A 20553-nucleotide genomic window follows, 5' to 3' on the forward strand; every position below is an offset into this window, starting at 1 on the left:
GAGAGCAGTACCCGGAGCCCAACACGGTGGTCACAGCATGATCCAATAGACTATGCGTGCACAAAAAGTGCATAGTGTTCCTAGAAAAAATATGTCAAAAAAGAATTAATTTAATATGTAAAAGTATAAAAATAATGTTAATAATAATATACACTAATTATGGAAATGCACACATCAGTTTTAATAATAAATAGCATAGGTGTGCTTTTTATTGCAAGGATTCAGTTTTTGCAGTGAAAATTCAAAGATCTGGAACAGTCCTTATAATGACTTTGTCCTGCACTGAATGTGGACTGCCAGCACTGCACCACCACTCAACACCATAGAGATTGGTTTTCCTCAACTAGTGAATGGTCACACATTTACTTTTAGGAGCCACAATCAATAGCTGCTATCAAAATGGTGTTTGGTCTGTAATATGTCATTGTGGCTGGGATGGTCATACTTGGTTATAGATTGGGAGAAAGAAAGGAGCTTGGATCCAGTGAGTGATTGGAAGAAGAAAACCAAGGCAAGTAGGAGGTATGAGCCAACTAGAGCAGAAGGATGGTGCCATGCTGAGAATGCAATAGGCAGAAATTTTAGAATAGGAGTAATGCTGATATGCTGTGCTGATCACATGCACCCCCCCCAAGAAAAAAAAAACTCTCTAGCAATACACACCAAACTGAACATGTGCAGCCCGTCCCCAAGGCTCTGTTCTATCAGCAGATAGATTGGGCACTGTGGTAGAAGGGGAGGATCAGAAAAGACAGGATCAAACTTTTTACACAATGCGATGGATTAACCCTTTAGGTTCTACAGTGAGTATAACAAGCATGCTTTACTGCATTTACTGATTTACCTGTTGTGGGTTTGGTAACACTTTAAGGTAAAAAAAAAAACCTTCCATGATCAGCACTCCCCCCCCCCCCCCCCAAGAACGTACCTGGCTGCTCTTTCAATCCAGCTCTGTGCCAAAGAGCAGCATCACTGCTCTCTCTCTCCTCACGTGACACAGAGGCAGCAGCCATTGGCTCCTGCTGTTAATGAAGGAAAGAAAGAAAATTCTGAGTACGGCACATCACACAAAACCCTCATGTAAGAAGTAGAAGCAGCCTTAGCTTTGACTCTACTCAGGCCACACCCCTAACACGTTTTATCCTGTCCACGTTGCTTAGTCATGGGGATCCCCATAACTAAGCCCTGCGGGCACGGTGAAATGCTTTAGGGGGTATGGCCTGAGTGGAGTCTCAGCTGAAGCTGCTTCTATTTCTTACTTGAGGGTTTTGTGTGATGTGCGGCTCTTAGGATTTTCTTTCTTTCCTTCATTGACTTCTATAGTGCTGAGACAAGCCATTTCCCTGCCTGCATTTCGAGTGGCTGTCCTCAGATGAGGCTGGGGCAGCACCCTTAACCACTTAAGCCCCAGAAGGTTTACCCCTCTTCATGACCGGGCCATTTTTTTTAAAACGGCACTGCGCTACTTTAACTGACAATTGTACGGACGCGCGACACTGTACCCATATACAATTTGTGTCCTTTTTTTTACTCAAATAGAGCTTTCTCTTGGTGGTATTTGATCACCTCTGTGTTTTTAATTTCTTGCTCTATAAACGAAAAAAAAAGACACTTTTGGGAAAAAAAAAAACAATATTTCTTACTTTCTGCTATAAAACATACCCAATAAAAAAAATCAAATTTATTCATCAGTTTAGGCCAATAAGTATTTTCCCACATCTTTTTTGTAAAAAAAATCCCAATAAAGCCTATATTGATTGGTTTGCGCAAAAGTTATAGCGTCTACAAATATGATAGATTTTTGGAATTTCTATTTTTTTTGTTTACTAGCAATGGTGTCGATCAGCATTTTCTAGCAGGACTGCAACATTGCGGTGGACAAATCGGACACTAAGTGACACTTTTTAGGGAACGGTGACACTAATACAGCGATCAGTGCTAAAAAAAATGCACTCTCACTGTACTAATGACACTGCCACGGAAGGGGTTAACATCAGGGCAATCAAAGGGTTAATTGTGTTCCTAGGGTGTGCTTTCTAATTGTGTGGGGGGTGACTTAACTAAAACACAGGATCTCGATCTTCCTCTCTGACAGAATGGTGGTCTGCCTTGTTTACATAGACAGACATCCATTCTGCCTCTCCTGTCAATGATCGGTGGGTCCCAGCAGATATCACATCTGCTGGACCCACTGATTGCCCCAGGCCCACTGACAGGTACATGATTTCACGCAAGAGAGCTACCCTGCTGCAGCACGTCTGCATGGGGCGGTCCTTAAAGGGTTAATCATTTGTATGTTGTCCTGCTATTGAAAATAAAATCCTGTGAGGGGGAGTGGGGGTTGGTGGCAGGACTGTGCTAGGCTGTGTGTGTCCATGGACACACAGCCCCGCTCGAGACCACACATGTGCCCCCATAGCAAGTGGCTTGCTGTGGTGGTGCACACAAAAGAGAAGGAACCTAGAGTGATAGTGGGGGACCCCAGAAGAGGAGGTTGCATTGCACAGAGCAGGTAAGTATTGCATATTTGTTCTTTTAGGAAAAAAAATAGGAGCCTTTACAACTGCTTTACTGAGCCCAAAAAAGGTAAACAGAAAATGAAGGCCTAGCCACCAATATTGCTTGTAGACTCCCCATTACTGATTTACCATGCTTTGTCCTTCACTTTGTCCCTGTGTTTAGGCAGACATCTTGTTAAAAGAGCAGGGCTTTGCTTCCACATGTCAAAACTGCCCCCGATGACTGGTGGGGAAATATTCAAGAAGCAGTAGGAGAAGCGAAGAAAGCCCAGATTCACAGAATAAATAATGCAGAAGCAAGGAGATCTTTGTATTGCGGGTCCTCAAGTACAGCTTTCTCCCTAGCAAGGAGATCAGTGAGCAGCACATTATTGACACCACCAAACCTTACTTCAAATTTCTTGAGATCAGCAGTGCTGTAGATCAGATACCTAGAAGTGCGCAATTATTTTTTAGTAGGAATTCAATACAAAAGTTAGATTTTACAGGGTACTTCTTAAAGCGGAGGTCCACCCTAAAGTGGACCTTCCGCTCATCGGAACCCTCCCCCCCTCCGGCGCCACAATTGGCACCTTTCAGGGGGGTGCAGATACCTGTACAGTACAGGTATCTGCACCCACTTCCGGGATAGCTCTCTGCGGAAAGGGGCGTAGATTACTCCCCTTTCCGCAAGTGCCCGCCCCTTTCCGCAAGTGCCCCGCTGCATGCTGGGAAACACACAGATCCCAGAGGCAGCGGGGACCGTCCTTATTGCGCAGCGCGGCTCGCGCATGCGCAGTAGGGAACCGGGAAATGAAGCCGAAAGGCTCCATTTCCTGATTCCCATACCCAAGATGGCGGCGGCAGCACCCGAGAGACGATATAGAGATCGGCTTCGGGTGCCGACATCGCGGGCGCGCTGGACAGGTAAGTGCCACTATTTTAAAAGTCAGAAGCTGCAGTATTTGTAGCTGCTGGCTTTTACAAAAAAAAATAAAAAATGCGGAGTCCCGGCGGACTCCCGCTTTAAGCACAATTACCATTCCTATGTGTTCCTTATAAGAGAGCAAGTTTTCATTCTTTCAGTTCAGGTCCATTTTTAAACTGATATTTATGCTTTGAAAATTAGTTGCTGTGTTTTGGTTGGATATTAAAGAAAACAACCACCAGTTCACTTCTTTGTTTCTGTATTGTTCAATTCAGCAAGAAGTATTACTTGAAAACTGTCTATTGAGTTACCACACCACATTACCATTGAAATAAGGCTGGTGGTGGGATGTTCTCTCCTGTAAGCTGATTGTCAAGAAGAAGAGATAATTAGCTGGGTTTATAGTAGGATGGTGATTACAGAGGACGGAGCAGATTCACAGGGGTTAGAATCCAGCTTGGTTTTAGCCAATTTTTTTGCCAAAGGTATCCTAGTCTGGCTCATCAGACATGTAACATGGACTGGTACCTCTTTAGTAGGAATGGGAGCGGACATGTTTGGGATCTTACTCCCGCCGGAAAGCCAAATCACAGAAAGTAAGACATTCCCCGGTCCGCAGCTGCATAGATAAATGTCTCTCTGCCTATGATTAGCGGTGTGCAGTGTCTGCTTCCTGGCGGGGTCGGCAGGTGGGCTGGGACTAGGATCCCGAACACGCCCAAGCCCATCTCTACTCTTTAGCAGGTGACTGTGAATGTGTGGTCAACACAAGTGTCCCCTAATTGAATATATATGGAAAATTACTAGAATCTGCCTTAAAAACCCACCAATGCCTGCACAAGAGTAGTTTGTTTAAATCAGATTTCATGCCTAAAATTCGTTGTCATTGTTAGCATATTCATGTAATTGATTAATTCCCCATATAACATAATGATAAGAGTCAAAATCTGTGCATTTAATAACAAAACAGACCTAACACAGGATAAACGTGTTACCTGGTATTGACCAAAATGGCTGGAACTCACTGACAGTTTCAGATCATGGAGGCTATTTTCTGCTTGAGGTTGGCAAACATTTTTTATGTTGATTAAACCAAGCACAGCATTGTAAAACTGGCCATTAGCATTTCTGGAACGAAAATGCATTTTTATAGATCATTTATTCATTGATCATTTATAATATTTAGAAGTTGTTTTGCATGAATATTTCAAGTTGCTTTGTGGCAGAGAAAATCATAGAAGAAATAAGAGAAGAAGCAATTATGTTTTTGTTTCACTTTGAATCCATGCCAGCCTTAGGACTCAAGTACACTGACATTTTTCTAGCTCAGCGATGATACTAAAATCACCTGGAATTAAATATCAACTAATAGAGATCGATCAATAACTGGTGAAACCGATGCCTTCCTATGGTGTAAGTTTTGTACAGTTAATGTAGTAGTGATTAATCACATATAGTTTCAGTCCTTGGCAATCTTAAGCAGTTTAACACTTCTGCTGCAATTAGGCTTCATCAGATACGCTTCTGTGATAAATTGACTAAGAAAAAACTAAGAATTCTTCATGTATTTTAAGATTTAGTCAACGTTTATACACTATCTACTCACTTCATTAATGAATCACTCAGTTGTGTACACAGCTAAGCTTAAGTTATTGATCTCTGTAAACATCAAAACAAAAGACAACTGAATATTGGGATTGCTGAACCCTCCTTAAAGAATAACATTTGAAAAAGTGGTGTATAAAAATATATTTATTATAATATTCTAAAATAGCACCTATGACAGAATAGACCTATAGTGCAAAAAGTGTGTATGTATGTATGTATATATATATATACAGCAATCTCTAAAAGCAAAGCAAGCATCCCCTATGCCAAGATATGCTAATTCCTCTATAATTATACAAGTATACAATCATGGATCCCCATGGCATATACCATGACATATAGTAGAGGAAGATGCACAACAACAATTGGGTTGTGCATCTTCCTCTACTAAATGTCCCAGTCTTAGTCCGTGGGGTTCAATAATGAATTGGCCCACCCTTTGCAGCTATAGCAGCTTCAGCTCTTCTGGGAAGGCTGTCCACAAGGTTTAGGAGTGTGTCTATGGGAATGTTTCACCATTCTTCCAGAAGCGCATTTGTAAGGTCAGGCACTGATGTTGGACGAGAAGGCTTGGCTTGCAGTCTTCGCTCGGATTGATCCCAAAGGTATTCTATCAGGTTGAGGTCAGCACTCTGTGAAGGCCAGTCAAGTTCCTCCACCCCAAACTTGCTCATTCATGTCTTTATGGATCTTACTTTGTGCACTGGTTCAAATCGAATGGTGAAGGAGGATTATGGTGTGGGGTTGTTTTTCATAGGTTGGGCTTGGTCCCAGTGAAGGGAACTCTTAAGTGCACAAAGCAAGCTCTAATTTATTGCAAAGGTGATCTATCGAGTTGAGGTCAGGACTTAGTCAAGTTCCTCCACCCCAAGCTCGCTCATCTATGTTTTTATGGACCTTGGTTGTGGACAGCCTTCCCAGAAGAGTTGAAGCTGTAATAGCTGCAAAGGGTGGGCCAACTCAATATTGAACCCTAGAGACTAAGACTGGGATGCCATTAAAGTTCATGTACATGTAAAGGCAGGTGTCCCAATACTTTTGGTAATATACTATATGTATATCTACACGTGTGTGTGTGTAGCCAAGTCCTGGCCCTCTCCAGGCCTAATGATTACCTCCAGAGTTAGGGACAGCTGACATCCTTCTATATAGAGTGGGTTACGAGGCATGGTGGGTGAAATGTAAGGTAGATTAATGGGCGCCAGACACTTCTTGAATGAAAAGATTTATTGTCTCTTAAACAGAACTGTGGGAGATAGGTTTAGGGCCAGGACACCCTTTAGTAGTTGCAATGTTAATTAGCAGACTCCGAGACTTCTATAGGGACACAGCCGTGCAGGCAAAGGCACCCAGCCATACACCACATCTGCATGTGTAGACACGCTGTTTCCTATGTCAACAATCTTCAACAGTTTCTAACAAAGGTTGCAGTGAACTCTTTCACTTTCTCCACAATCTCCTCTTTCGATCTTCACTCAGCTGAGCTCCTAGTCTATCACCTAGACCCGCTGATCCACTGCCACTGGATCTCTTGAGCTCTTCTAATCCTCTTCCTCAAGCGTCACCCCCACATCTCTGCTGGGTCCCTAGCTTGGCACTCAGATACTCCTCAAGCGTCACCCCACTGGCCTACTCGGTCCCTGGCTTGGCACACAAGACTGCTCTGCGTGCGTCACCTCCGCTGGCTGGGTCCCTGGCTTAACAATATGCCGAAGTTTCCCAATTCTTCACCGCCCCCGGCTGGTGAGAATACTGCTCTGGTACTTGCTTCAGCTACTCACGGTGGTCCCTGGTAGCAAGGTGGATGGCCCCTTAGTGGTGACAGCTTCCGCTCTACTTCCGACCACGACAGGTTCTTCGGCCAGCAGAGCCGTCACTTTTGGTTGGACTACAAGCCGCAGTCCCAACCCTGGGCTGCTCTCTTGCTTCTGGATAGGCCCTCAGACAGCCTTGCAGCCAGATGTCCCCGGGAAAAAAAGGGAAATGCACACCACGCTGCCCCCTACTTACAGCCGGCTCACTGCAACCGAAAGGGACAGCTAACGCACATGTAAACCACTGACCGTTGTGAACGGGCCCTTAAAGCGGGAGTCCGCCAGGACTCCGCATTTTTTTTTTTTTTAAAGCCAGCAGCTACAAATACTGCAGCTGCTGACTTTTAAAATAGTGACACTTACCTGTCCAGCGCGCCCGCGATGTCGGCACCCGAAGCCGATCTCTAGATCGTCTCTCGGGTCCTGCCGCCGCCATCTTGGGTATGGGAATCAGGAAATGGAGCCTTTCGGCTTCATTTCCTGGTTCCCTACTGCGCATTCGCGAGTTGCACTGTGCAATAAGGACGGTCCCCGCTGCCTCTGGGATCTGTGCGTTTCCCAGCAGGCAGCAGGGCACTTGCGGAAAGGGGCGGGCACTTGCGGAAAGGGGCGTAATCTACGCCCCTTTCCGCAGAGAGCTATCCCGGAAGTGGGTGCAGATACCTGTACTGTACAGGTATCTGCACCCCCTCCCCCCTGAAAGGTGCCAATTGTGGCGCCGGAGGGGGGGGGAGGGTTCCGATGAGCGGAAGGTCCATTTTAGGGTGGACCTCCGCTTTAAAGACCATTTTCTGAAAAAAAATGTGTTATGGTTACTGTGAGGCTAACAAATGTAATAATATTATTCAGTATAAGAGTCCTTTAATATTGCACTTAGCTTTATATATATTTTTCTGACAATTACATACAAACCAAGCTGTTCAGTGGAATAGTAATAGAGAGAAATCACAACACTGCCAGAAAGTGCTTAAAACAATGATCTTTTATTGAAACAATTTATATCATTTTTAAAAAATCTTGTTGAAACTGTCCAGCCACCCCGAAAGAGTTATAGTTTGTCTCAGTTACTTTTGCTGTTATTTATTTATTGTTTGCATTTGGTACAGCAGAAGGACTCAACAGGATAAAAATTAAATAGAATTTTGAAATTTATAATAAGGGATATTGTAACGTGATGCAAGCACAGTATTTTACTTGTATAAAACATATAGGATATTAAGCCCAGTTTTGGGTTGTGCACTATAAATATATAACAGTTTTATAAATATATGTAAAGTCAATGGAAAGATATGACAAATTAAAGTTGTCTTCTGAGGACTATACAACAATTCTGCTTCATTCACAAACACAATGCTTCCTGGAAAATGTATGAATTAGGAATCAGCCCCTGCCCAGTGCTAAAGCTGTTCAGTGGATGTTTGTTGGTCATGTTCCAAAATTACATCTTGTTGGAAAGAAATATTCTCTTTTGCTGATGCTAACTCTGGACTATAATATATTATACCTCCCAGAAATCTATTTGTTTGCTATTCCGAAAAAAAAAAAAAAAAAAAGGCCCACACTCTAGACTTCTGATAGGATGCCTGTTCTTCCATGCCAAAAAAGTAAAATTGAAGGACAGTTCAAAACTGAATTTAAAGACGTGTTATTTTTACAAATTTATATTAGCCAAGCTTGCCCAACTAAGTATAACAAAAATTGGGCAGATATGATTGCAAGCACTGTTTTGTCCCGTACACACGATCAAACAATCCGGTGGAAAAGTCCGCCGGACAATCCCCCGTGTGTAGCCTCCGGCGGACTTTTTTTACCCAAAAGTACGGTGGACTTAGAAAGTAGTTTTGCACTCCAATCTTTCCGTCGGACTCGCATTTCGGCGGACAATCCGGCCGTGTGTGTGCCAGTCCGCCGTACTTTTGAAATGAACGCCCGGAGAAAAGTCCGCTCATTTTGAGCGTGTCTCCAGGTAGCCGGGGCCAGCGAAGGAGGCGTCGCTGGCCCCGTCACCTGGTATGGACTTAAAGGGGAACCCCTACGCCGAAAAAATCGGCGTGGGGTCCCCCCCAGGTCCACATCAGACCCTTATCCGAGCACGCTACCCGGCCGGCCAGGAAAGGGGGGGACGAGCGAGCGCCCCCCCCTCCTGAGCCGTACCAGGCCACGTGCCCTCAACATGGGGGGTGCCTTGGGGAAGGGTTGGCCGCTCTTCCCGACAACCCTGGCCGTTGGTTGTCGGGGTCTGCGGGCGGGGGCTTATCGGAATCTGGGAGCCCCCTTTAATAAGGGGGCCCCCGGATACCTGCCCCCCACCCTATGTGAATGAGCATGGGGTACAATGTACCCCTACCCATTCACCTGTGAAAAAAAAGTAAAAAAAAAAACACAACACAAAAGGGTTAAAATAGTTTATTGCACAGCTCTGGGGGTCTTCTGTCCGTCTTCTTCGGGGGTCTTCTCGTCGGACTCCTCCGCTATCTTCTGCTAGCTCTTTTGCTAGCGAAGGAGCCCGGCTTTCTTCTTCGCCGCCGCCCTCTTCTTCCGACTTCGGGGGTCTTGTCCCCCTCTTCGGTTCTTCTTGCCGGGTCACCGCGCCTTCTTCTAGCTCTTTTACAGGCGGTGGCCCGGTCTTCTGTCGCTGTCTTCTGTTCTTCTCTTCCGATGTTGCCTCCGCTCACAATGGCAGGGACGCGGCGAGCGGCGACTTATATATGGACATCACCGGGTGATGTCCCCGCCCATTATGATGTCACAGTCCCAGCATCCTCTGGGACTGTGACATCATAATGGGCAGGGACATCATCCGGCGATGTCCCTATATAAGTCGCCGTGTCCCCGTCATTGTGAGCGGAGAGAGCGACGAGGCAACATCTGAAGAGAAGAAGAGAAGAACAGAAGACGGCGACAGCGTCGTCAGCGGCGACAGAAGACCGGGCCACCGCCTGTAAAAGAGCTAGAAGGCGCGGTGGCTAGAAGAAGAGCTAGAAGAAGAACCGAAGAGGGGGACAAGACCCCCGAAGTCGGAAGAAGAGGGCGGCGGCGAAGAAGAAAGCCGGGCTCCTCCGCTAGCAAAAGAGCTAGCAGAAGATAGCGGAGGAGTCCGGCGAGAAGACCCCGAAGACCGACAGAAGACCCCCGGAGCTGTGCAATAAACTATTTTAACCCTTTTGTGTTGTGTTTTTTTTTTTTTACTTTTTTTCACAGGTGAATGGGTAGGGGTACATTGTACCCCATACTCATTCACATAGGGTGGGGGCAGGTATCCGGGGGCCCCCTTATCGGATTCCGATAAGCCCCCCGCCCACAGACCCCGACAACCAATGGCCAGGGTCCTCATCAACATGGGGACAAGGTGCTTTGGGGTGGGGGGGCCGTGCGCCCCCCCCTTCCCCAAGGCACCCCTCATGTTGAGGGCACGTGCGTGACCTGGTACGGCTCAGGAGGGGGGGCCTGCTTGCTCGTCCCCCCTTTTCTGGCCGGCCGGGTAGCATGCTCGTATAAGGGTCTGATGTGGACCTAGGGGGGATCTCCACGCTGATTTTTCGGCGTAGGGATTCCCCTTTAAGTTCATACCAGGTGACAGGGCCAGCGACACCTCCTTCGCTGGCCCCGGCTACCTGGAGACGCGCTCAAAATGAGCGGACTTTCCTCCGCGTGTGTGGGCGAGTCCGTTCATTTCAAAGGTACGGCGGATAGTCCGGCGGACTTAGTACGCCGTATTAGTCCGTTGAAAAAGTGCCGTGTGTGGGCAAGTAGACCGTTCGGAAAGTCCGGCGGGAAGTCCAGCAGACTAAGTCTGCCTGATAGTTGGCTACGTGTGTACGCAGCATTTTTGTGATCAGATATTAATCCTCATTTACTGGCATCTTATAATTTATCTTAGGGGTTACTTTCCTTTGGAAGCTTATTCCATGACACAATAGTAAACCTGTAAAAAATATTACTTAGGCATAGCAGATTCTTCCCCTAGCTCTAGAAATGAATTGAAAGAATTATTACCATACAATTGTGCACTTTGCCAAGAACTGCATTGTTTCCAAATGGTAAATTACTCCAACTTTGCCACATGCTTATACAAAGTTACCCCAAATAGGTTAAATCCCTTTATCCCAGAACCTAGGTTCAGACTGATGCGGGTTTGAAATCATCTGAGTTCAGTTGAAGAACAATTTCAAACCCGCTTTTCAGTCCGACTTCGGGAGCGAATTTAGAGACATCGGTGTGGGTTCCTGCACAGATGTTTAATGACATCGCCCCCCCCCCCCGAAGTCACCAAAAGTAGTGTGTTGCAAAGATTCGGATGGTGCTGTTGCTGGCAATAGCCAGCGATTTGGCATGTCAATGTGAACGTGGGCTAATATAGCTTTGATCATTCTCCAAGTTTTCTCTATCAGTTGATCCAGGGCACCACCCTGAATATAGAAATCCCCATTCTGTCAGGTTTCTAAAAGATCTGCCTCTATCACACATGAACCTAAAGTGGTTGAAAAGGCTGAGGCTAGGTTCACACTTATCCCCACATTCAATTTGCATGACAGGAGCTTGTGACCGGCTCTCAATGGAGTCGGTTCACACAACTTTGGGGTGGCCGCAGTCAGCATTGGAGGGTCCTGTGCATCTGGCTTAGTTTCAGCTGCAAATGCAGGCAAAAATTTTAATCAGATTTTCACCTGAAATGGTGAACAGACACACACCGGACCTCCTGGGCTGGGAACTGAGGCCACATCAGCAGCCTCAAGGTTTTTACCTGTGTCTGAATGGACACACAGAGCAGCAGCTCGAGAGCATGCATGCTTGGGTGCCTTTATTGCAATCTACTTGCTCTGGGAGCACTCGACAGGAGGGAGGGGCCAGGAACGCCGGAGATGGACCTGAAAAGAGGAGGATCGGGGCTGCTCTGCGAAAATCTGCTGCACAAACCAGGTAAGTATAACATGTTTGCTTTTTTTTTTTTTTTTATTTGTTCCTTTAATATCACTTTAACAACTGATACAGTGGATGAATCCTTTTACCACAACCCACAAAATCCTGCAGCTTTGTAGTAAAAATATATCATTGGATTGCGGGTAGCTATACCTTTTTCTATACATTGTTTTTTTTTCCTCCATGTACAATCTCTAAAGCCTTCACACGCGTGTTTATCCACTTACACTGGGTTCCAGCTGCTAGAAGCACCGGATTCTTGCTGCTGGAATGACAGGTACAAACAAATGATTCTGGTTACCTGCAGTTAGGGATGAATGTTCGAGCCTGGATGATGCGTCCAGGCACGGACATTTGTCCTTAACCACAGGTAACCCGTGGTGTGTGGCCACATGCAAACGGTGTCAGTCTGTCATTACTTTATACAGGCTGAGTGACCACTGCAATTCATATGTACTGCAGAAGATTGTTGCAGCTGGAATCCGGTGTATGCAGGTAAACGTTCATGTGAAGAAGACCTTAGTTTACTACAAATTAGTTAAAAAGTGCTCTTTGCACACTGGTGAATTGAGAGTACATAAAATAACTAAGGCATCCAGATCATCTTTAAAAGGTTAGATCTGCCAACTGTAGATAAAGGGAGTTTACATCATAAGCTGCATTGTAAACTTAAAAATAAGTGGTTCTACAGTCAATGAAATGTAGAAGAAATTATAACACTTAATTAAAAGAAGGAACAATCTTAATGAAAGTGTCAGAGTTCAGCAAATGGGATTTCAACGATCAATAAGGAGCAAGAGAGATGTACTACAGTTAGTTAGTAACTCTAAAAAATAACCAAAGGTAGAAATCATAGTCGTAGCTTACCTCCAAGAAATAAAGGGACATCATCCCCGTATAAAAGCTATTTTTTCCTCCGCAGAACCTTGTTTAAAACCATTAATATCTGAAGAATATCTAATCATAGCTGCCAGTGATTCAATAGCTATTGCAAAAAATAGAGATAAATGGTATTCTTGACGAGTGCCACAGTGTATTTATAATTGAGCGGATACACAGTTATACTTTAACTTTTATACTGGGGTCCTCTCATAACATTTAAATCCGTTTAATAAATGTTGCTTAAAGGTAGTTACATCTAGAGATAATGATGCTCTTTTCCCATATTATCCGAAGGAATTGTACGTTTAAAACCCAACTCCAGGTATTTTAAAAATCTACCCTTAAGCCAGACATAGAAGGTTCGACCCAGATATGGGCAGGCTGAATGTACCCAAGTTGATCGAAAGCTCCCCCCTCCCCTCTAAAGGAGAACATAATGGCCCCATGGGAGGGATTCTCCTGTCAACACTTTCTGTGTTGATGGAGGAATCAAGCAAATTTCTTTCCTACAACTATTCGCTCTGTCTATGGCCAACCGAACAGTGTGTGTGTGTTTGGGGGGTTTTACTTTTGATGACATGTGCATTCTACTTACAGCTGCTGCAGCTGGGTGCAGGTGATGTGGCCAAATTTGGCCATTTAATTTGCTTGTTTGCTCATGGTCAACCCAAACCTGAAGCTTATCCCTATTTCTGAGTTTCTGCTCAGAACTAGGGAATTGTGGCTTGGGAACTGAATTGATAAATTATATAAATCTGGCCAGCAAGAAAGCATTTATTATTGATTATATAAAATATTCTATGCTTTTAGCAGTATCTTGAAATATGCTGGGCTATGAACAAATTCCTGTCTACTTCTGGTTCTAACCTGTAAATTGCGTGATTATGTAGTAGAAAAAATTGAATTCTTGGGTTGAACCTAATACTGCGTACACATGATGGGATTTTCCGACAACAAAGGTTCGATGGGAGCTTGTTGTCAGAAATTCCGACCGTGTGTAGGCTCCATCAGAAATTCTCTGAATTTCCAACAACAAATATTTGAGAGCTGGTTCTCACATTTTCCGTCTACAAAATCCGTTTTCGGAAATTCCGATCGTGTGTACACAATTCCGATGCACAAAATTCCACGCATAGAACTACCATTTTATCTGCTGAAATCCAGGAGTTGTGTTCCTGTCACAAATATTTCTTGAACCTATATTGTAACAGCAGAACAGGTGCATAAGGCAATATGCATCCTTCTTCTGGGTGACACGTGGCAAGTGTAAGCTGGAGGACATGGTTATTCCAGGCCAGTGGTTCTCAGCCCTATTCTCAAGTACCCCCAACACGCCATGTTTTCAGATTTTCCTTTTATCTTGCACAAGTGCTTTCAATCAGAGTCAATGGGTTGGTATTTTGGACAGCTATTTTATCTAAGAGAAAGTCCCAAAACATGGCCTGACGGGGGTACTCGAGGACAGGGTTGAGAGCCACTGTTCTAGGCAACACTGCTTCTTTCAGAGACTATAGATACCTGTCAATGTCATGGCTGTCAATGGTGGTGTTGTACTGGTCCCAGTTTTTTTTATTTTTTAGCCAAAGTGGGCACACATATAAATTAATTGTTTTGTGTTAATTGTTTTTGCAAACCTTTCTTCTTCAGGGACAAATTATTAATTGATTTTATTTAAGTTATCAATTTATTGAATGTATTTAAAGGAACATTAGACATTTGGAAAAGCGAGTACCAGAAGAGGCTGTGTGAAAAGTCAACAGTGCATACATTTTAAAATGTCTGGGATAACATATCTCTAGGGCAAATACTAATACTAAAACTTCTATTTTCTGTTAAAATACAATAAAATGAATTGATAGAAAGGGGTTACATTGTGTTGAACTGAATGTGGAATTCCCTATGGAGCCAAGCTATGCATGACCAAGCTGGCAAGACACTGCATGACCCTAGCTGTGCCAAAGTATGTAGAATGACACATTCAAGACTGTGGTCTGCTATTTTTTTTTTTTTTTTTTTTTTTATCTGTTCAAATTATAGGAGGGAGGGGAGGGGAATTGGGGAATAGTTTGTTATTGCAGTTGAACTTAACAATTGAGAATAAAATGACATTCTCTAAACTAAAGATGAAAATAATATCATAAGAATATAGGCTATTACAAGCACATACTTGTGATTCCAGGCACCACTCCATTAAGAGGAATTCAATATTTACTATCTAGGCAGACCTGTCACAAATGGTTCTGTGTATGTATGTTATCTGTCATTACAAGGAGGGACCAAGTAATGCTGCCTGCTCCCTCTAGACCTGGAACAATATTATAAAATGTAATCAAGCCCTTGAGAGAGTATTTGATGAGAATAACAATTGTCTTTGCATAATGCCTTCTGCAGAAGGCACATTCCGCTAAGAACTGTTGCTGCCTATTTTCTTTTCTTTTCTTTTTTTTTATTATCCATCTCCTTAAGCACACTCCTCCTGCCATTCATTTTTAAATAGGGCTAATCAATTTCTGAATGACCTCCCTAGGTGAGAAGGATCTTCTTTACGTTTGAAATCTGCACAGGGATTTCGCACATTTAATGCCTCAAGGATCTTAATCGCCCCACTATGCATGCATGCCTCATACCAAAAGTATTGACAGCCAGTGCATTCCCACTGTAGCAGCTGAAGCCAGCAGATGCTTCCTGGATTTCTTCCTATATAGATGTTCCACTTTGGAGAAAGTTGTGCTATCTGGCATCATCCGATTGCTCTAACTGAGGAATGTGGATTCTCAGAGACAAGTCCTATTGCTTTCAGGGAAACCTTTTATTTCTCTATGTAATGTTGAAAATATGAGAAGTGAAGAGGCTTGGATCTGGGGAACATCTGCAGTTTGTGTGCCAATAATGTGTAGTAGAAACATATTTAATGGCAGACCTTGAAGTATACAAAAATCTAAGCCCAGAAAAAGGTAAGTGATGTTTGTCAGTCTTGTCAGCAGTGGGAACTTGTGATAAAGAAGCAGAGCATGAGCATTTTTAAACCTGCATGATTGCTATTGAAATCTTTTCATTCTTTATGTATTTTTTTTACTGTTTGCCTAACAATACTATGCTTGTGGTTGCTAACAAAAGGAAATATATATCATTCTTCGCTAATCTTTTATTTAAGGATTTCATTTATTTGTTTATAATTAGATATATCGATAAAAAAGAATTAGGACACTTATAAAATATTTAGTAATTTAATATGGGATTTTCTGTTCATCTAGGGCATGAGTGGAGTGATTAATAGTTTTCATGAGAGCATGCCTGGCATGTTTAATTTGAATGAAAGAGACGTTAATGAAGAGGCAAGAGATAAAAGTTTGCATAATGCATGATTCGAATCCAGCTAGCATGGAGCATGGATTGGAATGCTTGTGTTTCCTATGCAGTGAATGAGCACTAAGTGGTGAGCTGTCCATGGTGATGAAACTGGTGTCACCGGTCATTCGTAGTATGCTTTTGCAAGTAAAGCAAGCACGATGCTGGTGTTTACTGTGTCTGCTGTTATTTACAATGATCAATACTCAATAGACGGGTTTGTGTAGGTGTTTTACTAGCAAATCCACCTAGCATTTTTGAAATATACCTTGCTTGTGTATATGTAGTCATCCACTATATGTGCTAGTATTAAACCAGATTATATGGCTATTTAAATAGGTTTGGCAGGAAGGGGTGCCAGTGGGCACATGAATGTGTCATTACACTGCTCTTACTGGTTATTATCTTGTGGTAACCAGGCAGGGTGCAGGGAAGGATAATATTATCTCAAAGTTGGATATGATTAATGACATACATTGACCAGCAGTGGCTCTTGCTGGGGGAGTGTGTCTACCTTTAATAGGCTTTTACTGAAGGCTGATACTGTGTATCCTACAAGTGGAGGCTGGTGTGTTATAGTAAGGCACCTGCTGCAGTAAGTTTATTTATTTTAAGCTGCGAATTTGTAGGTTTTTACCTTTTTTTTATTGTATTTTTTTTATTTTAATAGACAGAGTATTCATGTCAATGGAATTTTGGATGATTAAAAAAACTAATTATGTGGTAGAAGTACCCACAGTCATCTGTAAAGTTTCTCTTTATTTAAATACACAATACTAACCAACTAATAACTCCCACTCAAAGGAAAGAGTGAAGCGATATATCTCAGCAGAGTACTGACGACTAGTTATTAATCATTTTAAACATATTGCCAAGTAAAGTTTCTCATTAGAGACAACTTTGTTCAAATATGGTACAGTACTGATAATGTCTGCTATATAATCCGCCATATTTAACAAAGCATTGGGCAGTCTGAAAAATGGCATAACCCATAGATACAAAATGGAAATCACAAAACTGATATCAATAAATTCAAACCTGCTACCTGCTATAGGTAACTGTGTTTCATTATTAACTGATTGACTAACTGACCGGTTTAACCTAAAAATGTGAATAGTGAGCCCAAACAATCATGTTAGCACATAAGAAGAGCTAGGTAATATTACATATAAACATGGTATTATAAATAAATATTCCCTTACTTGGAAGATGGAACAACTTTCTCTATAAGCAAACATTATTATTCTTAATCTTTACTAGAGATCAGTGAATTGGTTCTTCTATATCAGGATTTCCAGTGATCTGGCTAATCTCCAATCTTCTATTCCACCATGAAAACGGATCCACTCTAGTTAAGAGTAAAGTTAGACCTCTTACTAGTTCACTTTCTTGTTAGAAAAACCTGTGCTATACAATTGGCAAATATCGGTCTATTACTTCAATGATATAATCATTCTCACAATTACGACCCCTTTACTAGCTCATATAAGACTTATAGTAAATAATAATAATAAAAAAAAAAATACACAGAGCACTGTGGATTAGCGCTGTGGATTAGCTGAGGAGTAAGCACAGTGGTAGCTGTCTGCCTTTTGTCTCCCTTTGACTGATTGGAATCACAGGTAATCTGTCTGATAAGAGATAAGACTATGACTGCTGAGTCATTCACTTCTGTGTGTGAAATTTGGCTTGAGCTATTGCGGCCTATAACCGCAGGCTTAAAGTGATTGTAAAGTCTCATTTTTTTTCTATTAAAATAACAAACATGTTATACTTACCTGCTTTTACCTGATTTTCACAAAGCAGCGTGGAGCTTCCTCTTCCCGGGTGTCTCTTCTATGCTCCTGGCCCCTCCCTCCTGACCAGTGCCCCGACAGCACACAGCTTGGTATGGGGGCACCCGAGCCAAGCTGCAGCTCAGTGTGTTCATTCAGACACAGAGCTGCTGTTCGCCCCCCACACCTCTCCTGATTGGTTAACTGACTTTGATTGACAGCCACAGGAGCCAATGGCGCCACTTCTATGTCTCAGCCAATCAGAAGGGAGAGTCTTGGACAGCTGAGGGACTCATGGACATTGCTGGACAGAGATGGGGCCCAGGTAAGTATTAGGGATGCTGGGGAGGCTGTTGCACACAAAGGGCTTTTTATCTTAATGCATAGAATGCATTAAGATAAAAAAACCTTCTGCCTTTACAACTCCTTTAACAACAATATGAAAGCCTGAAAAATGTGAAGAAAATAATAAATTTATATCTGCTGGCCCAAAAGATGAAAGCAAAATGTTAAAGGAGATGCTTTTTTTGGCCATAATTCTCCCATGGATCACAGGAATGATCAGAGGCTTGGGAAAGATCCCAACCATATGGTAGGGATCAACCCAGCTGCCTGGACCGACACCTGGCTACGCCTCTCAGCGTTACGTTAAGAGCCTGAGCTAGCCCCTTCTACCCAGTGAGTGCTGGAGGGGAAGGCAGAGAGTTGCTGACTGACATTCACAGCTCTCTTCTAGGAGTGGAGGGGGAAAACTGAGTGATCAGTGGTGTTTGATCGCTCAGTTCTCATTGCAGAGCAAAAGGGGGACAGATGCAGCATCAGATCAATGCTGTATCCGCCTAGGTGATTATAGTTCTTAAAGTTCTCTTTTAACCACTTACGGACCGCCTGCTGCAGTTTTATACCGGCTGCAATATAAAAGTGGTCTCTGCGGCGGATTCGACTTTTATCGGTGGTGGGAGAGGCCCTCCTTCCCGCCACGATCTGGTGCCCTCGGCCGCTTACCGGAGCCGTCGGCAGCGGTGGAGGCGATTGCGTCTTGTCTTCTGCTTGGTATGGAGACGAGTGAGGGGAAGATGGCCTCCACCTATCTCCACACAATTGCTGGGCGGAAGCAACGTCAAAACTTAACTGCTGCTCACAACCCTGGCCGTTGGTTGTCGGGGTCTGTGGGTGGGGGGCTTATCGGAATCCGGGAGCCCCTTTAATAAGGGGGCCCCTGGATACCGGCCCCCCACCCTATTTGAATGAGTATTGGGGTACCATGTACCCCTACCCATTCACCTGTGAAAAAAATGTAAATAAAACACAACACACAAGGGTTAAAAATAATTTATTACACAGCTCCAGGGGTCTTCTGACTCCTCCGCTATCTTCTGCTAGCTCTTTTACTAGCGGAGGAGACCAGCTTTCTTCGCCGCCCAGGGGTCTTCTTCCGACTTCGGGGGTCTTGTCCCCCTCTTCGGTTCTTCTTGCCGGGCCTCCGCTTTCTTCTTCCAGCTCTTCTACTAGCGGTGGCCCGGTCTTCCGTTGCTGCCTTCTCTTCTTCTTCTCCCTTGAGATGTTGACTCGACGCTCTCTCTGGCCGCAATGACAGGGATGCTTTGTGCGGCGACTTATATTCCAGCTCTTTTATTGGCAGTGGCCCAGTCTTCTGTCGCCGCTGTCTTCGCCGCCTTCTGTTCTTCTCTTCTTCTTCCTTGAAATATTGACTCGTCGCTGTCTCTGGCCGTAATGACAGGGACGTGTTGCGTGGTGACTTATATAGGGACAATGGGCGGGGTCACCAGGTGATGTCCCTGCCCATTATGATGTCACAGTCCCAGCATCCTCTGGTGCTGTGACATCATAATGGGCGGGGACATCACCCGGCGATGACCCTATATAAGTCGCCGGACTCTGCGTCCCTGTCATTGCAGCCAGAGAGCACGTCGAGTCAACATCTCAAGGAAGAAGAACAAGAAGAAGAGAAGGCGGTGGCGATAGAAGACCAGGCCACTGCTTGTAAAAGAGCTGGAAGAAGGCATGGAGGCCCGGCAAGAAGAACTGAAGAGGGGGACATGACCCCCAAAGAGGGGGACAAGATCCCTGAAGTCGGAAGAAGACCCCTGGGCGGCGATGAAGAAGAAAGCTGGGCTCCTCCGCTAGTAAAAGAGCTAGCAGAAGATAGCGGAGGAGTCCGGCGAGAAGACCCCCAAGACAGAAGAAGACCCCCGGAGATGTGCAATAAATAATTTTTAACCCTTGTGTGCTGTGTTTTATTTAAATTTTTTTCACAGGTGAATGGGTAGGGGTACATGGTACCCCATACTCATTCACATAGGGTGGGGGGCCCGGGATCTGGGGGCCCCCTTATTAAAGGGTGCTCCCGAATTCCGATAAGCCCCCCTCCCGCAGACCCTGACAACCAACGGCCAGGGTTTTCGGGAAGAGGCCCTTGTCCTCATCGACATGGGGACAAGGTGCTTTGGGGTGGGGGGCCGCGCAGCCCCCCTTCCCCAAAGCACCCCCCCATGTTGAGGGCATGTGGCCTGGTACGGCTCAGGAGGGGGGGCTCGCTCGTCCCCACCCCCTTTCCTGACTGGCCGGGTATCGTGCAAGGATAAGGGTCTGATATGCACCTAGGGGGGATTCCCACGCAGTTTTTTCGGCGTAGGGCTTCCCCTTTAAGTCCATACCAGGTGACGGGGCCTGCGACGTGTCAATCTCGCAGCCAAAGGCGGCGACATTGACTTCCTTTGCTAGTCCCATCTACCTGGAACTGCGCTCAAAATTAACAG

The 20553-nt window shown here is 44.4% G+C and overlaps 1 protein-coding gene across 2 annotated transcripts in view; it reads left to right on the forward strand.

Moving 5' to 3' along the window:
* Positions 1 to 20553, forward strand: part of PLCH1 (phospholipase C eta 1) — a 400513-nt gene that overhangs the window by 97966 nt on the left and 281994 nt on the right. The window contains exon 1 of one of the 2 annotated variants that reach the window (XM_077488116.1): positions 15065 to 15604. The exons of the other annotated variant lie outside the window; for it this stretch is intronic. Coding sequence (XP_077344242.1) covers positions 15562 to 15604 — 43 coding nt within the window. The 5' untranslated portion in view covers positions 15065 to 15561. Of the gene's footprint in view, positions 1 to 15064; positions 15605 to 20553 lie in introns of those variants that run through there. 2 annotated transcript variants of the gene reach the window in all.

Source organism: Lithobates pipiens, unplaced genomic scaffold, assembly GCF_037356315.1.
Source record: "Lithobates pipiens isolate NorthernLeopardFrog02 unplaced genomic scaffold, aLitPip1_a1.2 Scaffold_18, whole genome shotgun sequence".
NCBI lineage: Eukaryota > Metazoa > Chordata > Amphibia > Anura > Ranidae > Lithobates > Lithobates pipiens.